The sequence below is a fragment of the Apteryx mantelli genome, chromosome 12 (genome assembly GCF_036417845.1).
Source record: "Apteryx mantelli isolate bAptMan1 chromosome 12, bAptMan1.hap1, whole genome shotgun sequence".
Lineage (NCBI taxonomy): Eukaryota > Metazoa > Chordata > Aves > Apterygiformes > Apterygidae > Apteryx > Apteryx mantelli.
Window position 1 is genome coordinate 20,204,916 of NC_089989.1, and position 23,256 is coordinate 20,228,171.

At 47.8% G+C, this 23,256-nt stretch overlaps 1 protein-coding gene across 1 annotated transcript in view; it reads right to left on the minus strand.

The window, feature by feature from the left end:
- Window positions 1-12,603: 12,603 nt before the first annotated feature.
- Window positions 12,604-23,256, minus strand: part of ADAMTS9 (ADAM metallopeptidase with thrombospondin type 1 motif 9) — an 84,467-nt gene continuing 73,814 nt past the window's right edge. The window contains exons 32-40 of the mRNA XM_067303435.1: window positions 22,822-23,016; window positions 20,959-21,091; window positions 20,636-20,730; window positions 20,382-20,476; window positions 20,153-20,286; window positions 18,456-18,547; window positions 16,816-16,920; window positions 14,675-14,769; window positions 12,604-13,638 (exon numbers count right to left, since the gene is read on the minus strand). Coding sequence (XP_067159536.1) covers window positions 14,680-14,769; window positions 16,816-16,920; window positions 18,456-18,547; window positions 20,153-20,286; window positions 20,382-20,476; window positions 20,636-20,730; window positions 20,959-21,091; window positions 22,822-23,016 — 939 coding nt within the window. The 3' untranslated portion in view covers window positions 12,604-13,638; window positions 14,675-14,679. The remainder of the gene's footprint in view (window positions 13,639-14,674; window positions 14,770-16,815; window positions 16,921-18,455; window positions 18,548-20,152; window positions 20,287-20,381; window positions 20,477-20,635; window positions 20,731-20,958; window positions 21,092-22,821; window positions 23,017-23,256) is intronic.

Here is a 23,256-nt window from a genome sequence, read left to right on the forward strand (position 1 = left end):
GCGCAGCCGAGCGGAGCGCAGCGGAGCAGAGTGCGCGGCGGCGCGGCCCGCACCGCCCCGGCCCGCCCCCGCGGCCGCCCCTTCCCCTCCCCGCCCCCCGGCCCGGCAGGCGCCGCCCTGGGAGAGCCCGTCGCGCCCGCTCCCGCGCCGCTCCCCCCCCCGCCGCGGCGTGGCCGGCGCGGCGCTGCGCCTTGCTGTCATCACTCCGCTCCAGAGTTAACAGCCATCGCCGGGCCGCTCCCGTTGCTGGCGGATGTCCCGGGACATCGCCAAGCTCGGGAACACGGTGCCGGGCCAGTCGTGCCTGGCAGCAAGACACGATCATAACGCTCTGGAGCAAGAGTTTTCAGGAAAACCCTGAAATTTCAAGGAGCAGAGGTGGGATTCTGCAGCCGCGAAGCCCGCAGAGCAAAAGGGGCAAACGCTGAAGTTACAGCTTTGGCATTCAGATTGCAACAGTCTGCGCAGCACAGGGGGGCTTTTAGTGGCCAAGACAAAGGCAGGGAGCGAACAGCCTGAATCCCTGCTGAGCTTCTGTTCACCACTCCCTGAGCATCCATTTATTCCACAATTACTAGCAAAGCACAGGAGAAGTTCAGCCGGGTGAAACGCGTTTGCAGCACGAGCTCCCAGGCCGGGACACAAAACACCTGTTAGAAGCAGGCGCGCAGGGGTCGGAGCCACGGGAGCTCGCAGGCGGCCTGCGCGTCAGCCGGTTCCCGCTGTTCGTGCAGCGGGATCCCCACGGCCGACAAGCAGCCCGCGCCGGCGGGGGGCTGCCGTCAAACGGCACACCTGGCACAAGGCAGAACAAACCGGGACACGGGGGGGCGGCGAGGGGCACGCGTGCTGCGTGGAGCAGAGGGGTCTTCGGAAAACGCTCGCAGGGAGAAGAAACGAGGCGGCGCTCGCTGCCCGCGGAGGTGGGACGGCTTCGCCATTAGCATTTCACAGGCTCGCCCCGGCGGTTCTGCCTGTTCGCACGTCCTGTCGTCTCCGTCCCCTCCTTCCCTTCCGCTTTGTTCCTTTGCCTTTCTGCCTCACAGCTGGTTAAAACCCCAATGCTTTGATAATTTTTTCATTTAATCAGTTCTCATTTTCGTCAGTTTTTTGCCTGTATCTTTTCTTCCTGCGAGGCTGGGAGGAGGCTGGGAGCTGCGTGGTTGCCTTTTTGATGCATTCTAGGCAAAAGTTTCGGGGCGATTTTCACTTTTTCCTCCCATAAATGCGGGGCTTCCCTTAAAATAAACACAGGGATTTTTTTCTTCTGCACAGGATTTCTCAGCAAGCTGCATGTAGCAAAATACTGACATCCCTCCCCCTTCTCCTCCTCTGTGGTTGCCTTCCCCTACTGATGTCTTTGTGAAACCTTCCAGCTTCCCCTTATTGCTCCCGTTGCCAAATTTTCTCTTCCACCTTTTCCTTCTTGCTTTCCCTCTCATCCCTGCTCATACAGCGGTGCTTGTATACATTTATGAACTCCAGAGTGGAGGCAATCCTTTCAAATACATGTACATTTTGTCACACAGCAGCATCTGATTATGGGCTGGGCTTCAAGCATATTAAAATGTCCTAACATATATATTGTATCTAATAAATGATACAGCAATATCAGGGGTGCCAAGTTACCATCGTCTCTACTGAAGGTCAACAGGATTTCAGGGAATGAGCATCTCGCAAGAGAGGGCCTGAGATTTGCCAGCACTTTGGGTGTCTTGCATAAGATTCAGAATATTTAAAACTCCAATTAAAACGGCCGAAATAAAAGCATTATTGGATATAGGACTTATAACAAGATTCAGTGTGCTGTGGGAAATGCTTTAAAGGTGACCTGCAAATCCTTTTTAATTGCTTTTGCTGTTGCAAGTGGTACTGTGCGCCCTCAATAATGTGGCTAGCGAGGACATCTGCTATAAGTTTAAAGCAGAAAAAGTAAGTCAAAGCTGGTGGGTAAATTCCTTCGCGCTGAATCATGGCACCAGGCTTCAGATGAAGGCGCAGGTCCTAAATCGCTTTTTAAAGGCGGGCAGGTAGGTGTCCGGTCCTCCATCCCAAGCTGTCCCTGGGCCCACCAAACTTGCCTGCTCTCCCATGGCTGCAAGCCATCACCCTCCCTGCCATGGGCTTCGCTGCTCCTGAAGGCACCAGGCTTCAAATGAGAAAACAACTTAGAACGAGGGAAGGGGTTTGTGGGGTCCAAAGTCAGCCAGGCTCCTTGAACCCGGGGCCAATCCACGACCACCCAGCTGGCGTCAGGAGCGCTGCGGACAGCGGAGCTCTGCCTGGTCCGCAGGGGCACCCATGGGACCTGTTCCTGCTTGGTGCCTCTCGCCTGCTGGTCTCCCAAGAGCAACCCCTTAATCGCAGCAGCACCCATCCTGCACCGGCCCAGAGGGAGATCATGTCCTTCCAAGGTCCCTGGCCTGCAGGAAGGCTCAATCCACATTTTTGAGATGCTCAAATACTGCACTGCAAGAGCCCCATAAGGAGAGCGCCAGGCCAGCCCATCATCCCTGGGATGTACACAGGAGACACTATCGCACTGGCCTTAACGCTCCTCTCTTTCCTCCCCCGGAAAAGCTGCCGAGAGAAAAGAGCTCCCAGGAAATCGGCTCCCACGCGGTGGCTCTCACCATGTTCAAAGGGGGGGGCGATGCGCACGTCCTGGCAGCGCTGGGAGGGCAGGGGACGGACAAACACCTCCAGGCCTGCCTGTGCTGCCACAAAAGGCACTTTCAAAAGGTTTTTGTTAAAACTAAGTGAATTCTCCTCTTGACAGGAGAAGGACTCAGCTTGGGGTGGGAGGATGTCAGATACCCCTGTCAAAGAGGCTCAGGGGAAAGAAAAAAAAAGAGTGGATAATATATGCCAGACAGTTTATCTGACAAACTGTTTCTGCTGTCACTGAAATTGTTCCATATATTTCTTTCCCTCCCATTTTTGTTTCAACCAAGTCTGCCTAGCAATGACACTTCATACAACCCTTCTCATCCCTAAACCTGTTCCCATTTCCTCCACTCCTGCGCAGCAAGGTCTCCTTTCTCTCTTTTAAAGTTATGGATCACCGAGGGGAAGAAAATGACAGGAATGTTCTTTTTTCCCCTGCCCCGTTTTACCCAATATTACAGAAATATTGGTTTATGGTACACAAGGGCACGGGGGCAGCCGTACCACGAACATGAAGTGCCTGGAGTAAGCCAAAAGCAGCTCCCGTTTGGCCACTGCACCCATCCGTTTCTCCCCTGCACCACGTCAAGGTGAATTTGGCCTTTACAGAGCAGCCGGTGCCCTGGCGATTCCTCCTGCCGGCACTCTGCTCGGGGGCATTGCAGCTCGGCGCGACTCCTCTTACCTCCAGGGTGATGAATGCTATAAACTCGGCTGCTGTTAGGCAGTTATAGTCTAAAAAATTTTTCAGTGACAAAAAGAGGGTTTAAAAGTGTCTCTAAATGCCACAGCTGCTGCAGGAGTGTGCTATGGACCTGGCATCCGCTTTACTGCCCAGACCAACCCCCCTCCTTCCCGGGGGAACGTGCCCTTGCAAGGATTGTCTAAGAGGGAGACGGTTCAGTGTTTCCACTCATTCTGGCTGCAAGACTTTACAATTACTGCTGGCAGGAAAGATTATGCATAAACCCTAGTTTAAGGTAGGATATGGAGTTTCAATCTGTGCCGTGCATAACAGGAACCCAGGCCTGGATGAATCATGCTATGTTACTTTTTTTTTTTTGCACTGCGTAGGTTTTTCCTCGAGCATAATCCATCAGACTCATACTGGTCAAATTTGCTTTGAGCATTTATTACACCCTTAATCCGCAGTACACACACACTTCAGGTGTCAGAAACAATAGCAACGTGGGCTTAGCAACTTTTCAAGATCCTGCTGTATTACATCATTTCTGCAGCCTGCCATACATTTGCAGAGGGCTGTTTATCACAGCCATCTGACTAAAACACAAGCTTTTTTTTTTTTTTTTTTTAAGTTATATTTGTCAGTTCCGGGGTATTTTGATTAAACCAGCAATGAGTAATTTCACATTATTTCTTCCATCAATACAGTAATTTGTAAATATGACATGAATTTTTTGTCCTCCCACCCAGGAATGCAAGTGGCCATTATGTACTCACCAAGGTATCTCCAAATACCCCCTCTCCTTTTAACCTTAGCATTTTACTGTGTTAGTTGCTAAGTAACCAACTAAGATTTATAGCCATCTATTGTTAATTTTGAAGGCAGTCTTCAGTTTACCCATAAATAGCATTTGGGAGTTGTACTTCACACCCATAAAACTTAGAGACCAGATCTACTGTGTTGAGACAAACACCTGCTATGAAGTTAAGAGCCAAGCGAAAACATAAAAGGAAAGAGAAGAAAGTCACCCTATCCCAGTAAAGTTGGAGCCATGGGATTTGGAAGGTTCTCAACTGATCCTATGCTGTATGGATGTTAAATCAATCTTCAATGCCCTCTGGTGCCAGCACTGCGAAGTGTTTGTGCTCGGAGGCAGAGCACGCGCGAAGCGTGGCTCCATCCCGCTTATGGCTCTGCTTCCCTCCCTCCGGCACCTGGTTTCATGTCCCTCTGCCCTTCGAGGCCATTACTCACCACCAGCAGCATCGCAGCTCTTCCCAGAGCCAGGTTTCTTCACCATCAGGATCAAGATCCCTCAGGCATAGCCCTATCTCACATCTCCCTTTGGGCAGAGACGGGCGGTTGATTATACCAGTTCATACGTTTCCTTAATTCTTCACAATTTGAGGCCAAACAAAGCGATGAAGTGGGTCTTTGCCAATTTGTATAATTTGCACTATAGCAACAAGTCATTTCATATTACTCTCCTCCCTCCCATGAGGTCTCTTGTGATCCAGCAGGATTACTTGCTTTCTACTGTAGAGTCACAGTTCTTCCATGCTTTGAGGACTATTCCAAAAGAACAGGGAGAGAGAAAAAAAAAAATATATATATATATATAAATATATATTTGGGGTACCTTGCTGAGCAGTAAGCATTAGCAGTGAAGGCAGGAGGAACTAGGGTCAGCCACGGGAGCAAAGCCATTCTGCCATTCACTTGGGGCTGTATTGGGAGCACCACACCTTTTACTTGGTTCCTCAGAAGAATCATTTGCCATCCTGCAGGTGGAAAGGCCCTTGGCTTTTTTTAGCCACTTGTCCTTCTTCACTGGAGGAAAGAAAAAAAGTCTTTTTCTTTCCATTTTGCACAACTGAAACCTGCTGATAAATCAAGAAGAGAGATGCCTGAGAAGAGCAGACAGCCAGGAGTTGTGGAGGGGAGGTAGCAGTCAGATCAGGCAAGAGTTAAATACCTGATCTAAGGGAAAACTCTCAGAAAACTGTGCCTGTGGTCCCTGAAGTGCCAGGAATGGCCATGCTTCCAGGCACGAGTTTTGCCAGTCTCTACATTTGTGCCATTTTCCCCCAGCTGGAGATACCAGTTCTTTGGCCAAGGACCTACCTCCTCTCTACAGCTTGCAATCCTTTCAAATTAAATGCTCTGGTACATTTAGGCTCTTGAAAGGCAATGATCAAGTTAGAAAAAACAATTAGCCAAGCCTGAATGCATGCCATACCTTAAAAGCTTCATATACCATTTGCACAACATGGAGAAAAGCTGATGAAGAGAAGGAAATTATCAGCTAATCCAGGGCACCTGATGAAGGCAGCCTCTCCCCACACGGGCATGTGGCTCTCAGCAGGAGTTTCGGGTGAGCTACACAGGAGCGCAAGGCGCACCCACCCCTTTTTCTATGTAGAGGAGTACCAACCTGCAGAAGCCAACAAGAGCTGTTGGAAGAGCTTTGGGCAAGTCCATCCACAGAATAGATGAACGTCTCCAAGAAGTGTGTCTGAAGCGAGGCACACGCTGGCACAACCATCTCTCTGCTTGCCCCATCTGCGTGGGGAAGGGCAGCTCAACCATGGCACACGTGGAGTGGGCTGCTGTGACCCTCTCAGCCGAGGTTTCCTTGCATCCTCTTGGCCATTGATCTGGTTGCACCGGCCCCTGAGATTTGGGGAGATCTGGCATGCAGAGCAATCCAGGGTGAAGGGAGCAGTCGGTGAGGGATGAAGTTAAGCACAGCAGAGCCCTTCAGCTGCTGAGCCCCAGCATAGACACCAACCGCTCACGCTCCACCACTGCTGAGGGCCTCTCAGGGAGCAGCAGACAGGAAGAAAGGACACTCACCTCTGCTCTTACAGCAAAGAAGGCTTAGATTTACCACCTTATTCCCTGCTGCTGGCAGGGAGCACACCTCTGTGATAACTGCACCTATTTACAGCAGCTTGGCCTGCACCGTTTGCAGTTGGTCATTTCTGAGCTCAGTTATTTGCCATTTCAGCAAAGGCAGGCACGTTCCTTCTGAATCCGCATTTTCTCAAGCGGGGATAGATTTTTACCATTTGGCACATTTTTGCACTGGATAAACTTCTGCAGGGAACCCACCTCGGAAGCAACAGAGCAGCACCAGCCACCAGGGTGATGCTGCCCAGGTTCACATGGACCAAGTGCATGGTTGTGTGTCCCTAATGCCACGAGTCCAGCCCTTGGGCCAAAGGGCCAGTTGCCAAGACCTTTACGGCAGGTCTCCCTGCGCGGCAGCTAGCACAGACACGTCGGTTCTTGCTGGTCTGTTTGCAGGAAGCTGTTCCTCCTGCCCCGCTACCTTAAGCGAAAGCAATTAAAGCATTTTACTGAAAAAAATTCCTGTCTGCATGTGGGTGGGGGGAAGGAAGCCAGTAAGCAGGGAATAGCTTCAAAGAGAAAAGGTCAGCAAGCCAGCGAGGATGGATTAGCAGAGGACAATGCAGCAAAGGTCTGATTAATTTAATTGCTCATCTGAAACATAGTCACAGATTAAAGAAGGATGAGGGAATTATAAATGTATGAATGGAGCCAAGTAATGATTTCAAGGGAGAACACGCACAGAGCCCTGCCTCCCCCAGCACACCCATACAAGGGGTTTGTGTTCAGGGATTAGGCTCCAGACTTTTGGCTTTCGTCCCCTCGCCATCTTGTCAAAGATGAAGACACCAACTACTAACAAAAATTAAAGCAACTGCAGCTTGAGATCACTGTTGGTGATGTAAATTTAGCAAAGGCCTTAAAGCTAGGCATATGCCTAAGTCTGCAAGAAGACTTAACACGCAAACCATTTGGGCACTTAGGCACCCAACAGAACTGAGGTTTTCACGGTGAAGACAGATTTACAGCACCATGCCTCAACCATACCCAGCCATGGCCTTGAAGGACCAACTACTGAGTGAACTTCACAAAGCAGAAATCCACTTCCACCTTCCCTGGCTTAAGATAGTCTATATGGGATCTCTGTGTACATACAGTCAATAAAGTCAATAAGTCCAAACACTCCAGAACCAATACTGATAACTAGGGAGGGGCAGAAATCATTCCATTTTTTTTTTTTTTTTAAGTCTGAAAAAAACAAAAACAACCCCCCCAAATCCTAGGAAATAAAGTATAAGCAGCATATGGGTTAGGTCAAAACAGCATTCTGCTCTTGTTTTGATTTTTTAAAACTGGGCATTATGCTTGGTAATATAAAATAGCTCCAAAAATAATCCACTTTGAAGCGGAAACCTCAAACTATTCTATGAAGGCCAAACATAACTTGTCAGCATTCTTCATCTTGCTATTGCAAAGAGAGGTCAGAAACTTTTCAGCTAGATCTGCTCCTTGAATGCCATGATTCTGATCACCTTAATTATTCAACATAGGCCAAAACACTTGGAAAATAGCGATCCAAGACTGACAGGCACCACTTTTGGTGATCATCTTCCTGCAGGACACAAGCTAGAGAGCTGTATCCTGGAATTTGCACAGTAAAGAGACTTATCCCCTCCCACTAAATAACCAACCGCTACTAAGGTTAACGACTTCTGGATGAACTCAAATGGGTTTCTTTAAAAGCCATTTCTCTTGATTTGAGGAGTTCAAGTGATGGGAGAACTTACCACTTCTGCTGAGCTGCTTCAATTGCTAATGACTGTCACTGTAAAGAGGTGCTCTTATTTTTGTTTGAATTTCTGTGCCTGTACCTGGTAAAAGGGAGAACTGTCTCACCTTAACACTCTTCCTCTTGTAGAAGTGCTTGCTCCAAGTCAGCCTTCAGTCATCTTCTCAGCAAGTGGAGTCATGTCAGGAAGAGTCAATAGAGCAGGTCTGTAAGTGCCTCTGTGCAAAATTCATCTTTTAAATCCCAGCTGTCCTCACAGGTCTTTTCTACCTCTCTCAGTTTTTCAGTATTATTTTCAAAGCATGAAAATGCAGGAGAAGAAGGTTTTCTAGTAAATACTCCAATTTAAAACTAGTTGCCCCAAGATATGCATTTCCAACAGTCTAACAAAATGCATTTTATTTTTCCAGGGAGAATAAAGCGTCCATTACTGGGGACAGAGAAGAAGCTGGAAGAAACAAAGTAATTGCCTGTCTCTGGAACAGTTAATCGTGATAGACCATGCCATGAGGCTGGAGCAGAGCACTGCCATTTTGACAGCTTAACTGGACTTACGTGTCAAAAGCGTTAAGATGACCCTGTCATTATACAGGGCTGAAGGGTTAAATTTGATTTAGGGGCTCTAGAGCACAGACCCTTGCCTGCTTAATTCCACAGCAGCCAGCACTTAAAGCCTTTGTAATCTTATGTTAAAGGTAAGGATGAAAGAGAAAGACACCTTCAAAACATTGGTCATTTAAAGTATAAATTAAGATTCAAACGTCTGAATTATACTACATTCTGCTTTCCACATTTGACAGTGTTTTAGGCAGTACGAGGTATGGTATCCTCTCTTCTTTTGCGAGAAAACACAGAAGCTGAAAAGGGCTGGAGCTGCCAATATTAGAAGAGCTGTTTTCTTTCCAGGAACAAAACCAAGAGGAACATACAAAAAAGGACAAAAATACACAACTTTTTCACTCCTACTTTCAGCCTGCCTGGCAGAGGCACCCTCGCACATCTGATTGTTCCAAAACCCAGCAAACCTTGGTGCTCAGAGCTTCTTTTTAGCTGTCTGGGCTGACTGCAGCAGTGCTGGGCAGACTCCAGCCTTTGCTAAACCCATTGAAGCAGGTGTCCTTCAGGCCACAGAGGAAATTGCCAGCAGTTGGGAGGCTACAGCAAGGCTCCCCTTCCACGTCGAGGGCTTACGAGCCGGCGGGGTGGCAATTAGTCCTTACAGCTGATCATTTTCAGGCCTGATATCCTCAGCTTGACCTCACAATTATCTCTGAAGGCGCTTTTTAAGGACCACATAGTTTTTGCCTGGGAAATTAAGAGCTGATTTCCAACACCCCGTTTATAGGTCGCTCATTTCCAGATCCGTCTCTAGTTCCATTTCTCAGCCTTGCTTTTTAATCGCTAAACCTTATTTGGGGCTGTGTTGACATAAAATTGTCTATAAAAAGTTGAATAATCAGTAACACTAATTGGGTCCTGTGTTACCTGCCACAACACAGAAAATCAGCGTTTCAGCTCAGAAACAGGTGCTTTTCTGTCAAGCCCCTAGAATTCAATAATCTGCAATCATCTTTTTTGCTGTTGACACCAAAATTACCTAATGAAGAGAATTGTGACATAGTCAAAATTTGCTAAAAGTATGTTATCTGAAAATAGGTAATATGTTTATAGGCTGCAAAGATAACAAAAAAAAAAAATCTCCTTTAAAATGCATAGTTGCTGATTTAACATCAGAACAGTAAATTATATTTAATGTCCTAGGAAAAAATCTGGTATATTTGTAACCATAATAATATGTAATCACAAAAAACATGCTATTGGATTTAGCACTTGTGTGTAGCTTTTTTTCCAAAGCAGAACACACATGATGAAAGAGAAATGCTTTGGTTTTCCAATATTCTAAATTTGGCCTTCAAGTCTACTGGTGAATCTGGACAGAAACTACAGTGGTTATTAGTAAGGGCAAAACTCAGCACACGCTGAAATGTTTTGGTGTGCCAAAACTTCAGGTATTTGGTCATGCAGGAGAAGGACAGCACGGGATCAGGTGGCTGTGGCGTGTTTGGAAAGATCTGAAGCAACAGGACGTCCAGGAGACGGGGGCAACCGGCCAGGAGTCAGGGGGACGTGGGAAAAAAATCCAAACACTGGTGACTGCTGCCACATTTTTGCTTTTGTCTGGTTTGATATGATTAAAAGAACTATCTGAGCGGAGGTACGTTCAGCTTAGACAAGGACTACTTGTGAGATGGTATCTGGGAGCGGGGTCTGCAGGAGATGGGCACAGCTCGATAGCTTGGAGGCGATGAGGGTGGCCATGCGAAGGCTGGCAGCGCTCCCCGAGAGGCACCCCGATTTACAGCCATCCCATAGCAGCTTTCTTCTACCTGAATCTTCCTGTGTATTTTAAACTGTTTTTTTTCAAAGTCAGAAAAGATGTTTTTTCTTACAGATTTCTTGACACTCAGCTTCTCAGAGCAGCGCCTGGGGCGCACGCATGTCAGCAGCGTGGCCGAACATGTGCAAACCCTTCCGAAAAGTGCCGGGTACACCCTGTCCCGCGGGCCCGTCCCTTCCCGCACGGACACAGGGGAGCTGCAGTCTGTGCAAGGGGCAGGGCTGTGTCCTGCTTGTCCTCGGGCACAGGCCAATGCCTTCTGCAAGCCCAGGGTTTGCGGTCGCTCGCCTCCGTAGTCCCTGGACCACAGACTCCAACGAGGGCTCGGGGTAGGGCTCCAGATACAGAGGATTATTATTTTCCTTCATTCCCTTTGCATGAGACAATCCAACAAGTGACCCAAAGCTTGGAAAATAAATACTAGCACACAAATGAATGTTTACCATTCAATGTATTATTCCCTTGTGTACAAAGTATTTTGCCTCTATAATAGCACACAGGTATTGAAATACGATGGCAAATGCAGAAAGACCGTACAGACATGTCCTACAGGTCTTTTCATTTCCTTTTGAATATAATCAGAAAGAAAAGAAACACTGTACAGAAAAGTGCTTGCAAAAAAACAGATTGTAGAAAAATAATGGCATTGATATACAAGACCCAGAACTGCTTCCTGAACAAGAAATGTCTAATATCTCTGGTCCTCAAAGCTTGTTCCTATTTAATGAAACCCATTGATGAATCAAAAGATCATGATCTATCAACTTTTCCCTTATAGATTAAAAAAAAAATTTTTTTAAGTTTCTCTTGCCCTGTTAATAACTGTTGTGAAACAATATGGTAGAAAGGAATGTGTACAGGTCTAAATAATACTTTTTTTATAAATAGCCATTCACTTCATTAGCGAAAATATAATATGCCTGTACTTTCTAAGCACCACTGTTTATCCCTAAAGTTCATAGTGCAATTTTCCCTTTTCCCCTATAGAAGTTATACATGAGCAATAATCATAAAAAAAAAAAATCACTATTCCATTACTACTCCTTTTCCCTTTTTTTTTTCTTTGACCTTTGAAATGGTATTTTTGGCATTTTCTCAGAAACATATAATTTATTACTGCTACCCATAAGCATACAAAATAGATGAAATAGTCTTTCTAACATATGATGATAGCCACTTATTTTATGCACTATAAAACAACAACAAGAAACCCAATTACGAGTAAGATAGATAGTCTCATCCCCTCTGAGCGTTACGAAGAAGCGCAGAGGCACACTTTACGTGTAGAGCACCAGTTCTTTAGCTGCTGCATTTTAACACAACCCCGTTCGCTTGTTTGCTGTCTACCAATTCCCGTGAACATGTCAACACCTGACAATCCAGCTGACAGGCTTCATTCTGAAAGCTGAATAAAGTCTGGCAGATGCACGGGTTATGAATCCAGGGATCTGCTCGTTCGCCACCAGCGATCCTACTGTTTGGCGACAGACGGATTCCTCTTGCTTTCATTAGCAACGGGAGTAGCGTGGGGGCAGAAAAAAGACTCGCAAGAGCCCCCGAGGTTGCTTTTTTTTTTTTTTTAAAGTAGCTGCACCCAAAATTCAAAGACTTATCCGAATTAGCAGACAAGCCTCTTTGGTCTTCCGAAAGGCTGGCAATTTTGTGCTAAAAAAAAAAAATAAATAAATCTTCCTTTGCTCGTACTTTGTGCTCCTCCCGGCCCCCGAACGCAGGGCGAATGGGCGCTATCTTCCTAAGGCTAAGCAAAAACGCGGAGAAAGAGATTTGGGACATAGTCACAGACTACAAAAATAACCCGGTCGCATCACCGCCGTTCGGCGCGCTGCGCAAACGTGCCGAGCCCTAAGCAGCAGGCTACGTACAGGCGAGGGGCCGCAGTCGGCAGGCGGCCGCGCCGGCCGTCCCGGGAGCTCTCCTCCCGGCCCCCCCGCGGGCCGGCGGGCGGGCGGCGAGCGCAGATGCCTTTGCAGGGAGATAGGGAGCGATACAGAAGTGGGCGTCGAGCCGCCTGCTTTCGATGCGCGAGTACAGAGCGATCCCGCTGGAACGAGCCCGAGCGGCCGCCTGGCGCCTTGCAGATGGTCTGCGTGCGCGTGGGAAGCCGCGGGCGCCGTGCGGATGCCCGCCAGCGCGGGGCCGCGTCCTTGCGGCACGCGCCGCCCCCCCCCCCCAACCCCCGCGGCCCCCGGCGCTCCGGGAGAGCCCCTCGGGTCGCGGGAACGCGGAGGCGCCCGGCTTCTCGGCTGCAGTTGGCGGCGGCTTCCGTGCCGAGCGTCCCAGCGCGTCCCAGCGCGTCCCAGCGCGCGGCCCGGCGAACATATGGCCGCGGCAGCCTCTCTCGGATGAGCGAGTGCCCCCGCTTCCAGATGGAGCCCGGAAGCACGGTGGCACATGCAATTAGGAGAGACATGCACGTTGTTGGCTTTTTCCCCCAAAAAGAAAGCTCGTTCAGTAGCCCTACAAAAAAGGGGTTCGAGTTCATAATCCATTTCCAGGAGTTTTCCAAAACCTGGGGTAGATCTTAATCTATTTGAAGGGGCTGACCATTTTTTCTGTTTTCCTCCTCTTCTCACTGATAAAGGCACTGGATTTAAGTAACTAAAACTACAGAGCGTTAATAAATATCATGTTAGCACCAAACCAGTGACTTTTAGCACTGGCCACAGAGGTCATGTGAAATTCAAAACATACCTAAAAGATAAAGATTGCTAATGCAACTAGCACTGTATTCATTGTCATGTTTTCCTTGAGTGCTGTCGGCCTGATCGCTAAAAGAAAATTTAAGCGCATCTTGTCTATTCTCCTTACACAAAGACAGATTGAAATGCCAAAAATACCCCTAATGCAGATTGTGTAGCACCGTAAAGGGCCAGAGCAGCCCACAACTGAAGGAAAATTACTGATTGAAAGTAAACAACTGAATACAGTGACAATAAAGTATCACTTGTCATAATGCTACATATAATGTAGAGTACGTAAAATGCAGTGGTTTGACTGCAGGATTTAACAATAAAAAATAAAAATAGTAAAAGCAGCCTTAATATAATGATTTTACGTACAAAAATATTAAATCAAAATAAATAATTCCAAACATAAATATTATACTGTACATTAAGAATATGCGATCTATATACACACATAAACAGATTAAAAAAAAGTGGAAGGCAGAGGTATTGCATCGCTATCCTTCATCCATCTCATCTCAGCTGTCTGCTTGCAGAGAACCTGGAAAACACAGACCAGCCGCGCATTAGAGTAAGCTCATTATCTTTGCCTTCAAAACCTTTAACTATCGAGATCGAAATGAGAACGGAGCCACAGCAGGTGCTGTCAACTTGGACACCACGTTTCCCCTTGAAAATGTTGTACCTGTAAGTGGTACCGGGAGGACTGAAGACTGAGAGCTGGGGCCAGCAGAGGAGGAAAAAGCATTTCCTCGGCTGCTTCGGTTTGTGCTTGGCAGCTTGGTGCGGACTATCGGCATCGCTGTTTTGCTGACGGTCGCTGATGCTCCCTGAGAAAACGCTTTAATGGCGCAGAAACAACCCTGCTACACCACAGGCCACTTAACACAGGGTGGGAAAAGTTATCAGCCGCGCGTGCAACAGCATAACGGCAGCTTTGATCTCCGGGGGCAGCAGTGTCCGAGAGGGTGGCGAGGTGGGGAGACTAGTGCAGTTACTCTCGTTATTTGTGCAGCGGCCGTCGCAGGCCGTGTGCAAGCTGTCACCAGTCCAGCAACAAGCGAGAAAAAATTTTGGCACGTGGCCCTTCTCCCGCACAACACAGAGCATGGCTTTTTAATTGAAATAATTCCCTTCGCTCTGTCTGCTGCCTCCCCGTGCATCAGCAGCACCGTAGATCAGGGGACGGCACGGACCGCCGGAGGCTTCGTGCTCCCCTCCAGCTGTACTGCATGAGCATGCATGGTTATTGCTGACGGAGCCGATATGCTGCCTGCCTCGATACCATGAAGCTGGTAAGGTTTGCATAAGGCACTGTGGCACTTAGCAGTTCAGCACAACTGTGCTGAACTATTTTTGATAGTATTACGCAAAGTCCCAAGTAAACAGAGGCTTGAGACACAGATCCTGAAAGCCACTTCAACCCTTGCTCCATTGGCTTTCCGTGAGTCTCAAGAACCTAAGCGATGAGGAGACTTTGGAAAATAAGAGACTTCTGAAAACATTACCTGACCTGTTCCTTCCACAAAACATTCTTAGAAAGGTTTCACTTACTTCAGAAACGGCTGGGAACCTACCATTGCTATAACACTTGAACGTCAAGGCCTGTTCCAGATGATGGAGTACATTTTCCACAGTAACCGCCACATTTTCCTACTACTTTGGTACCATCCTGCAGGCAAAATCAGAAATAATGTCTCACAGCAGTGTAAAGGCTCAGGAACTCCATGCTGCTAAAGGTCCAGACATGGGTTATTCTAGCCAGGGCTTTTAATAGAAAATGTCTTGAAAGGAAAACAAATTATGCACTTAATCAATCTACAAAATCATAGTTATATTTAAATGCATGCAAATGTAATTCCCTTTAATATTGCCAGGTCAGATGGTGAACACAAATAAGAAAGGGCATTTTTGATTTATCACACTGAAACATGTTCGAGGAGAAGGCCATCTGAAGGGATAACTCAAGAGCATCTGCCTTCTCCAACTTGCCCCCACAGTGAATAACTAGTTGTTGACTCATGCAGGAGAAATAACACATCGAGACAATAACAGCACCTCACTTGTGACTGGGCATGTGAAGGGCACGGAAAGGGTATTTGAAGACAATACTGAGAAAAATCTGTTTGGAAGAGAAAAGCCTGGAGTGGCTCCAGAGCTGAGATGAGACAGAAAGTGATGCAGTGAGGATAAGCAGTTTGCAAAATCACAGTGCTGCTCCCCCGCAGCTCTGCATTGCTCTACTCATCTTTTCATCCTCAGGTCCAAAACCCGAAGAGACAAAGGAGAGCTCAGAGCAGTCCTTGCGCTGGCCTGATCTCCAGGAGAGCCTGGCAAACCTGGTATAGCTCCAGTTTCGAGTCAATAGATGAATACTGGCATAAGCAAGATCTACATCTGGCCTTCCTCTTCGCACCTCTGCGCAGTCTTTCTCCTCTTGGTCATTACAACGGACAGACAGTTCTTGAGGGGAATTCAACCCTCAATTACCAGAAAATTGGACTTAAGTGCAGGACAAGCTTGCACAAAGCATTTATTTTTAAACGAACTCCATCCTGCCCTTGACACTGTTGATCAGTGATGGCAGCAGGCTGCTATCATTTCTTCTTGCTATTCCCTTCTTTCTTCTGCTCCTGCTGGCAATTACGCCTGCGGAGCAGCGCTTGACAGATGCCACCGGGCGATCAAGGTAAGAGTCATCTCTCAGACTCCCTGTCCCTTGAGGTTCGATTTAATTCTGCCAGCTGTGATTATGTCACTATCCTCTCTGCAGCGCCAAAGTCAGCTGCCCTGGCTTCTCCTTTCAGAAGGGGAGGAGAATAGCACAGCACCTGCCAAAGCTAGCCTGGGGGGGGGGGGGGGTCTGTGCTATTCTTAATATACCTATGCTGGAGGATGCTTTACCACGGCATGATCTGACCAGTGACATTCAGTTCTGCTGAAAACAGTCCTTTAAGAGCCCCACACCGGCAAGGGGCTCACCAGAGCCAGGAAGATGGAAAGAATAGGACTGCGACCTGGGCACTGTGCTCTGGGTGACGCCGCTTGAGCAGGGGGGATGGACTAGATGATCTCCAGAGGTCCCTTCCAACCTCAACCATTCTGTGATTCTGTCAAAGCTTGGGTGACTCTGATCTCTTGCAAGGAGATGAGGTGAGACCAGCCCAGCTGGAAGGCACATGTCCCCCATATTTTATTAGTCATGTTTTGGAACGACTCCTACACCAGGGCATGCACTTGGCACTTTGGAGCCTCTCTTGCAAGACAATGAGCTGTCTGAGCCCGGTCCCTGCCCATCATTTAAGCAAACACCTTAACCCCACAGCTCAAACCAGTGTTTTATGCCTCCCTTTCCGGGGACCATTCTGCAGCCCAAATGCAGACAGCAATCTCAGTCCCGCACGCTGCGCGCAGGCTCCTTGCTGGACAATTCAGACAGCTAATTAAAGACATGTCCACCCCACAGCACTCAGTGTTTTCAGCTTCATTGCTAAGCAGGCCTGCTAATTAAGTGCAATAATTCAGACTGAGTTAAACCCGCTAGGGCCACCCCCCACCTCACGTACAATTATGAGCGACACTTCATTTCTCGTGTCGGATGTTAGATTTTTTTTAATGGTCTTCACTTGGAGGAACGCTGCTACGAAAGACAACGTGTCAGGAGGCAATTAGAAACTTCCCTTCAGCAGGTGTGACCACCATTAGAATTAAAACTTACTGGGGATTTCTGAATTTCCGACACTGCGTAATTCCCTTGTGAGAGCCATTTTGCCGTTCCTGTTAATGACAGGCCTGTTCCGTAAAGGTCAATGCTGAAGCGACCCTAAAAAAACAAGCAGACAAGCCTGATTATCCCCAAAGAGACGGGCCTTCGGTCACGACACGCGGCGTCGCTGCCGCGAGCTCCCTTCCGCTACAGCTTGCCACCGTGTCTTTTTTCTAACAAGATCTTGCCGGCAAAGTTTGCAGTTTTCCGTAGCTCTGAGAGTGATTAGCACATATTGTGCAAATCGCAGCATGGCTCGGGTTAGGAATTTCTTCTCGTTTGTGGCTGCAGGGAAGGAGGGGCTTTTTTCTCGGGTTTTCAGTGCTTTTTTTTTTTTTCCCCCTCGGTTTTTCCACTGCTTTTTCTCGGTTTGCCAGCTGAGGGCATTCTTGGCTTTCCCATGGCAAGCTGCGGCGCCTGACATGCTCCAGCAGCTGATGGGAAAGGTACCCCCGGAGAGCATCCAGCCCGCTCTCCCTTCTCCCTCCTCACCTGGAGAGGGCACGCTTGTCCTGATTTTCCACTGGGCTTTCTTTTTTAAAAAAAAAAAAATCAGTAAAATAAAAATTCTCATTTGTTTGTTTCTTAAAAATGTCCTTCGCTTAATTTGCTCTTGCTCGCAAAATGCACAAAATGGACGGAAAATGAAGGGTTATGTCTGCATCCAGTGCAGATCCTCCCCGAAGCCTCCCTCCTTGCCCCTGAAAGCAAATCCCAAGTCCTGTGGTCAGGACTGCCTGTTTCCAGACGTGACGAGGAATCCTTTGGCCACAGTCCTAAGCTGCCCTAGGGTCCACCGCGGCTGCAATGCTGCAGACTGCCAGATGTCCCTCAGCTTTGCTCCCTGTGCTTGCTGCCTGGGGAAGGCTGATTTTCAGCTAGGAGCAAATTGTCTGGTCAGGTGGACACATATTAACATGCACGAGCCTTCCTGAGGTAAGAAGTCAATCCCGAAGCCACTGAGCAGTGCAGAGAAGTGCCAGATCCGAAAGGATGGAGGGAAGGAGATGGAGAGATCTGCCCTCTGCCGTCTGTCGCTGAGATTCCCTAGTTAATGCCCTTTATGAACGCGGTCTACCAAACACCTCGGACTATCCAAACATATCACTTATCATCCCCTGGCACCGCAAAAGCTAGATGTGCAGGAGACACGGAGCAACCCAGCTGTAACACAATGTTAATTAGTCTCCTAACGACTTTCAGGAAAGCATATTTCTTCCAAGCACCTGGGCTAGACTGATGGATATCGGAGCATTTCCTAGGTTGTAGGAAAATTTCCCGGGTCACCACTGCCCCTCGACAAACTGCGGTGCCCATCCCCACGAAAAGCTGTCCCTTCCCCGCCGGCTCCCGATCTGCTGGGGCACTGAGGAATGTTTCTTTGCACGTCCCGCTGGTTGTCTGGTAATAACTCAACATTTTCTTGCTGGAATGGGAAGTACTTTCCGTAAGGACAAAAAGAAAAAGTTTCAGACCGCTGAGATGAGAATGTGACACTCACTGGAGTTTGGCTGATGTGATCAGGAATAATTAATAGAGGGCTGGAACATAATAAATGGCACCAATTCCTAAGAAACGCTATTGTCAAATACCTGCGGGCATTTGGCTGCGCTGTAGCAGTCCCCAGCAGTGGCATAAGGAACAGGTCGTCCATCATGCGTCCGTGCAAACTGTAAATCAGTCGCTGTGGAAAATGGTTGGTCAATAACATGGGAAGAAAGATGCAGGAAGAGAGAGACAAAAAAAATGTAAACATGCTTTTCGCTAATGTCTAAATTCACTAGAGCTGGTTTCATACATTAATCTTGAGAGTCAAGATCTCATCTGCTGGGTTTTTAATATTAAAACCCCAATTCATCATGCATGTGACTCTCAGCATGTGAGCAATCTCACTGAATTTAATAGGATGCTCATATGCTTACATTTACAGGTCTATGTAGGTACACTGGTGATTTAGGGCCTAGGTATAAATAACGACAAAACTAGAACCCATGACTTTGGCTACATTTCTCTATCAGAAAACTTCCCAGTGATCTGAACCAAGCACGTACAAAAAGGACATGGGACCTTCTAATTCTTCCTTTTAAACAAAACACTGTCTCAAAGCTTGCTCCCCATCCGCTCCCAGAGCCTGTGTTCTCTACGACCCAGTCAGCTGAGACTGGGTTTCAAAGGGAATTTGGTATTTGCTCTAGATGGCTCTTAAGTAACCGAGACTCATTTAGATGGGGATTTGAGATAGCTGCTGCCTGACAGAGGTAGGTGCCCAGCTCCTTTTGAAATTCAAAGGGGGGTGGTATCAAATTCCCCCTGGGGGTGGTTCCCTTGGGATCTTTCCCTAGGACCATTTACAGACTATTAGTAGCTTTTTACAGATTAATAGACTGGGAGGTCTCATGGCTTGAAAACAGCGTGAGAAACAACTATCAGATAAAGAGCCACTTAACCGGAGTGGATTGAGCTGTTAAAAAATCTCCACTATTTACCGAACGAACTCTCAACGATACGTTGTATTTTTGAGACATTTGCTGGAAATTGATAAAGTGATTGAAGCTCTATTCCTAATGCAGGCCGCTGGCTCCTCCTGGGGTCGGGGAAACGCTCCTGGCTCGCACCAGTGTTGGTGGGAGCGACAGGCTTGTGACTTATACTGCAGAGCTGAGGTCCCCTCTGCTCCCCTGGAAATCCGCGGCACCGTTTCCATCCAGCTCAGCGTGAGCGACTTCCCCTTGGCCTGACTCTGCCTGCTGGAGCCAACGGGAAAACCAGGCCCGCCGAGAGCTCCTCCGTCCTCCGCGTTTGGACATCAGTCCAGCGGCATCAACGCTAGCACCAGCCAGGAGCAGCGTCCCTGGCCCCAGGAGTCCCCCGCGGTGGGATCTGGTGACACGGCTCTGTGCAAAATGGGGGGCCAGCTCCTCCCTGGTTACACTTTCTGTCTGAGTCCGGCCTAAAAACAGGACGCTAAATGAAACAAAATCCTTCAAAAAAATAAACTGGTCTGCTGGGAGCACACAAATACTCATTCGACATAACAAGTGCGACAGCAACTGTCGTAATTTTTTCTTGCATTAAGGATAAATAGTAAGAACATTTCTGATTTACTCAAATTATCCTCTCTAAGCATGAGGCAGCAAACCAGCGACCAAGCTGAAAAGCAGCTCTGCAACAGGAGAGCTCAGGAATATTACTCACTAGAGCACTTCTGCTGGCTTGCAGTTACAACTATAGTTGTGTAAAATAAATATATATATATATTTTTTAATGGCGAGGCCCTGTGTTTACTCACTTATTATTTGCATAGTGTTCAGGTCCAGCCTTACTTTGCTGAAGGTGGAAAACCCAGCTGCTGTGTAATCTTTCCTACACTGGCAGTCTTCTCGCCGGCTCCCGTTATATGGACATTCAGTCGGGTTATGTAACCTAAATCAAAAGAAAACCCTTTCTACTCATGACGGAAAAAATCTTGCCGTAGCAAAGAAAAGCCTTGTGAAGGGCGGAATTAGGGGATTTCTTACCTGTATCCATACACTTCCGAAAAATTCTCTGCGTCCCCGTTAACGAGGGTCACGTACTCTTTTGGGCTGTCAGTCTGCATCCCAGCACAATACACCTGAGAGATACAAGCCACAGTTTTGTCAGGCATCGTGTGTCAAAGGATGGCCTAGAAAACCGAAGGTAGAAAAGGCAAGAGCGGAGGTAAAGAGCACACGCAGGGTCCTCTTACACCTTCGGGAAATGCAGAAACTATTAATCTGTTGCCAAAATGCACCTTTAATGTCTTTCCTTTCACTTTAAGGAAATATTCACCGTCTTCAGTGACACCTTTGAGATTTTTAACATCTTTGCAGCTCCTGGGTAGTTCACCTGAAATGAAAGAGAAATAAATACTTGTAGTCACGGAGCAACTGTATATCAAAATTTCTTCTGTGAGGCATCTAAAGCACCAAAACAGCACACTTATTTTGCTCCCTGAAGTGCCTTAGCGCTTCGTCGCATGGGTCCCAAGGCTTGGAAATACAGCACATCTCCAGGAGTTCGGCGGAAACTCAAGCCATAAGAAAAGCAAGGGAAGGTGCAAATCCGCAGACTTACAGTCATGGACGTTGTGACATGTCCTCCTCTCCTCAGGTCTGAGATCCGCGTGGCACAAGCCGCTGGCCTGGTCGTCGTTGGTTAAACACTGCACTGAGCGGTGCATGACTCCAGCGCCGCAGGTTACGGAGCACTGGAAGATAAAAGGCCGGGATTTATGTTTTACTCCAAGGCTTTATGGGCTCTGCCCCAGAACAACAGAGGCAGCCAGTTTCTGTTGCACTAAGGGCGAGCAGCAAAGGCCCTAATCCAGCAAAGCTTCCAAACACAGGCTTAATTTTAATCATACAAGCAATCCCTTTGATTATTAATCCTTTCATTATTATCATCATCATTAATTACTTCGAGAAGACTACTGTACTAGTTTAAAGCTTAGCACTTACATACTTTGCTGGATAAGGCAGTATTAGTTAAGGTGAACCATGTGCTCAAGCAAAAATGTTCCTTTCTCATAAGAGGAAGGTTGTGCAAGACAGAAACATTCACCAAAAGGCCTGAACGCTAGAAATCCTCTCCTTGCCGCTCTGAAACACTGCTTGGGTTACCGGCAGCGTCCGCTGAACCAATACAGCACAGTCCTTTGGTTTTTTTATCCAAATTGTACTGAAAAACTCAGCCTTGAAACCCTCTCTCCCTTCATCCTCTGGAAAAATGGCTACACCTGTGCATGCACTGGGTCATCCTTGAGTGCCCCAAATCAAGGGCAATATTAAGGCTGAGATACCACAAGTTACCAGAGCTACTGAGTAATAGCTCATCTGGGCTGGCTGCTCGTGAGTGCAGCAAATCATGGGTGGGATCAGCCTCCTAAAGCAGGACAAGCACAAACGCTTCCCGAGGAGCATCTTGGTAGCCCTCCATAACTTGTTCTTTCAGGACCTGAGATTGAAAAATCAGCTCTTTCTAAAGGTTAGGCCACCACAAAAATGAAGATGCTCCTCTGTTTAGAAACACATAATCGACATGAGTGCACAAGGAGACACTCTTCAATGGCTCAGGTTACTCGCAGCCTGGCATTTACTATCAGTCCCACCTCCAAAAAACTTAACTAAGGAGCAGAGCAGGGCTCTATATTTGCCCATCAAAGGTGATGGTAACTCTAGTTAAACTCCTTTGAAAATCGGAGATGAGAAGGGTCATGGCACTTTACAGTCACTGATACATTCAAGAGCCCAAATCTAGCAGGAAGAACTCTCTCTCTGAAATGGATATCCCTCTCAAAGAAGTTTTGTTAATGAGTTCCAGTTGGAAATTTTACACTGAAATATGGGGGGGGCAATGCCAGTTCATGGAAACTGAGCCTTTTGCTGTAACTTCTCCGCCCCGACTCGTGGGGAGAACCTGAGACTTCCTATGGGGCACGCGGAACTTATGTTTCAAACAGCTCCACCGCTTACTACGACACCTTTCACTACATTTTGCTCGACTTGACCCTCGTTGCCTTGTAAAGGCTTGACAAATTCCTACAAATGCCTGAGCCGCATTAATAAATCAAATTTATGGGGGAAATGCTGCATTTCAAAGAATGTCAGAAGCTCAAAGAAGTGAAATGTTATAGCTTTAGCTAAAATCTGATCTTGTAGTTCAGGCCTCCGGAATGGCTCAGCACAAATAACTTTAACAGAAAGGCTGAGTTTTCCCCTGCCCTGTCCCAGCATTTGCAAGAAGGAGAAAAAAAAAAAAAGAAGAAAGAAAAAAATTCTTTTAAGGCTCGGATGACCAGCATTTTGGCCTATCGGTGGTTCCCAAGTCTTGCTCTTACACATGGACAAGCAGGATCAATCAACCAGTTTTTTTTTTCCCAGCAGCTTTCCATCGTTTGCTAAAATTATTTGCAGCTTAAACAAGAAGCGTCCAACTTACGCTTCCCCAGTTGCCGACGCGCCAGGACGCCGAAACGGGGCATTCCCCGAGGTAGCAGGGCTGGATGTTGGGCGGCTGCGTGCCGGGACAGTTGACCGTATTCTGGTAGCCGTACTCGTAGTGGTCCTTGCCGGTATAGATCTCGCTGCAGGACACCAGGCGCTGCCGGTAGCCCTTGCCGCACGTCACGGAGCACTGCGGCGAGAGGCAGCGCCCGTCAGCACGCGCCCGCGGCGAGCTGTGCCCGGCGGGGCCGAGGGACGGCCCGGCCCGTTTTAGAGACGTCAAGCTGCTCCGAGCGAGCCCTGAATAACCACCGTGCCTCCGGGAACGGTGCTTAACCCAGCTACCCAGGCGGGCTCCGCGCACAAGTCCTCTCTTCCCAAGGGCGCCCAAAATCCCTTGTGACCGACAAATTATTAGTCTATAAGGGGA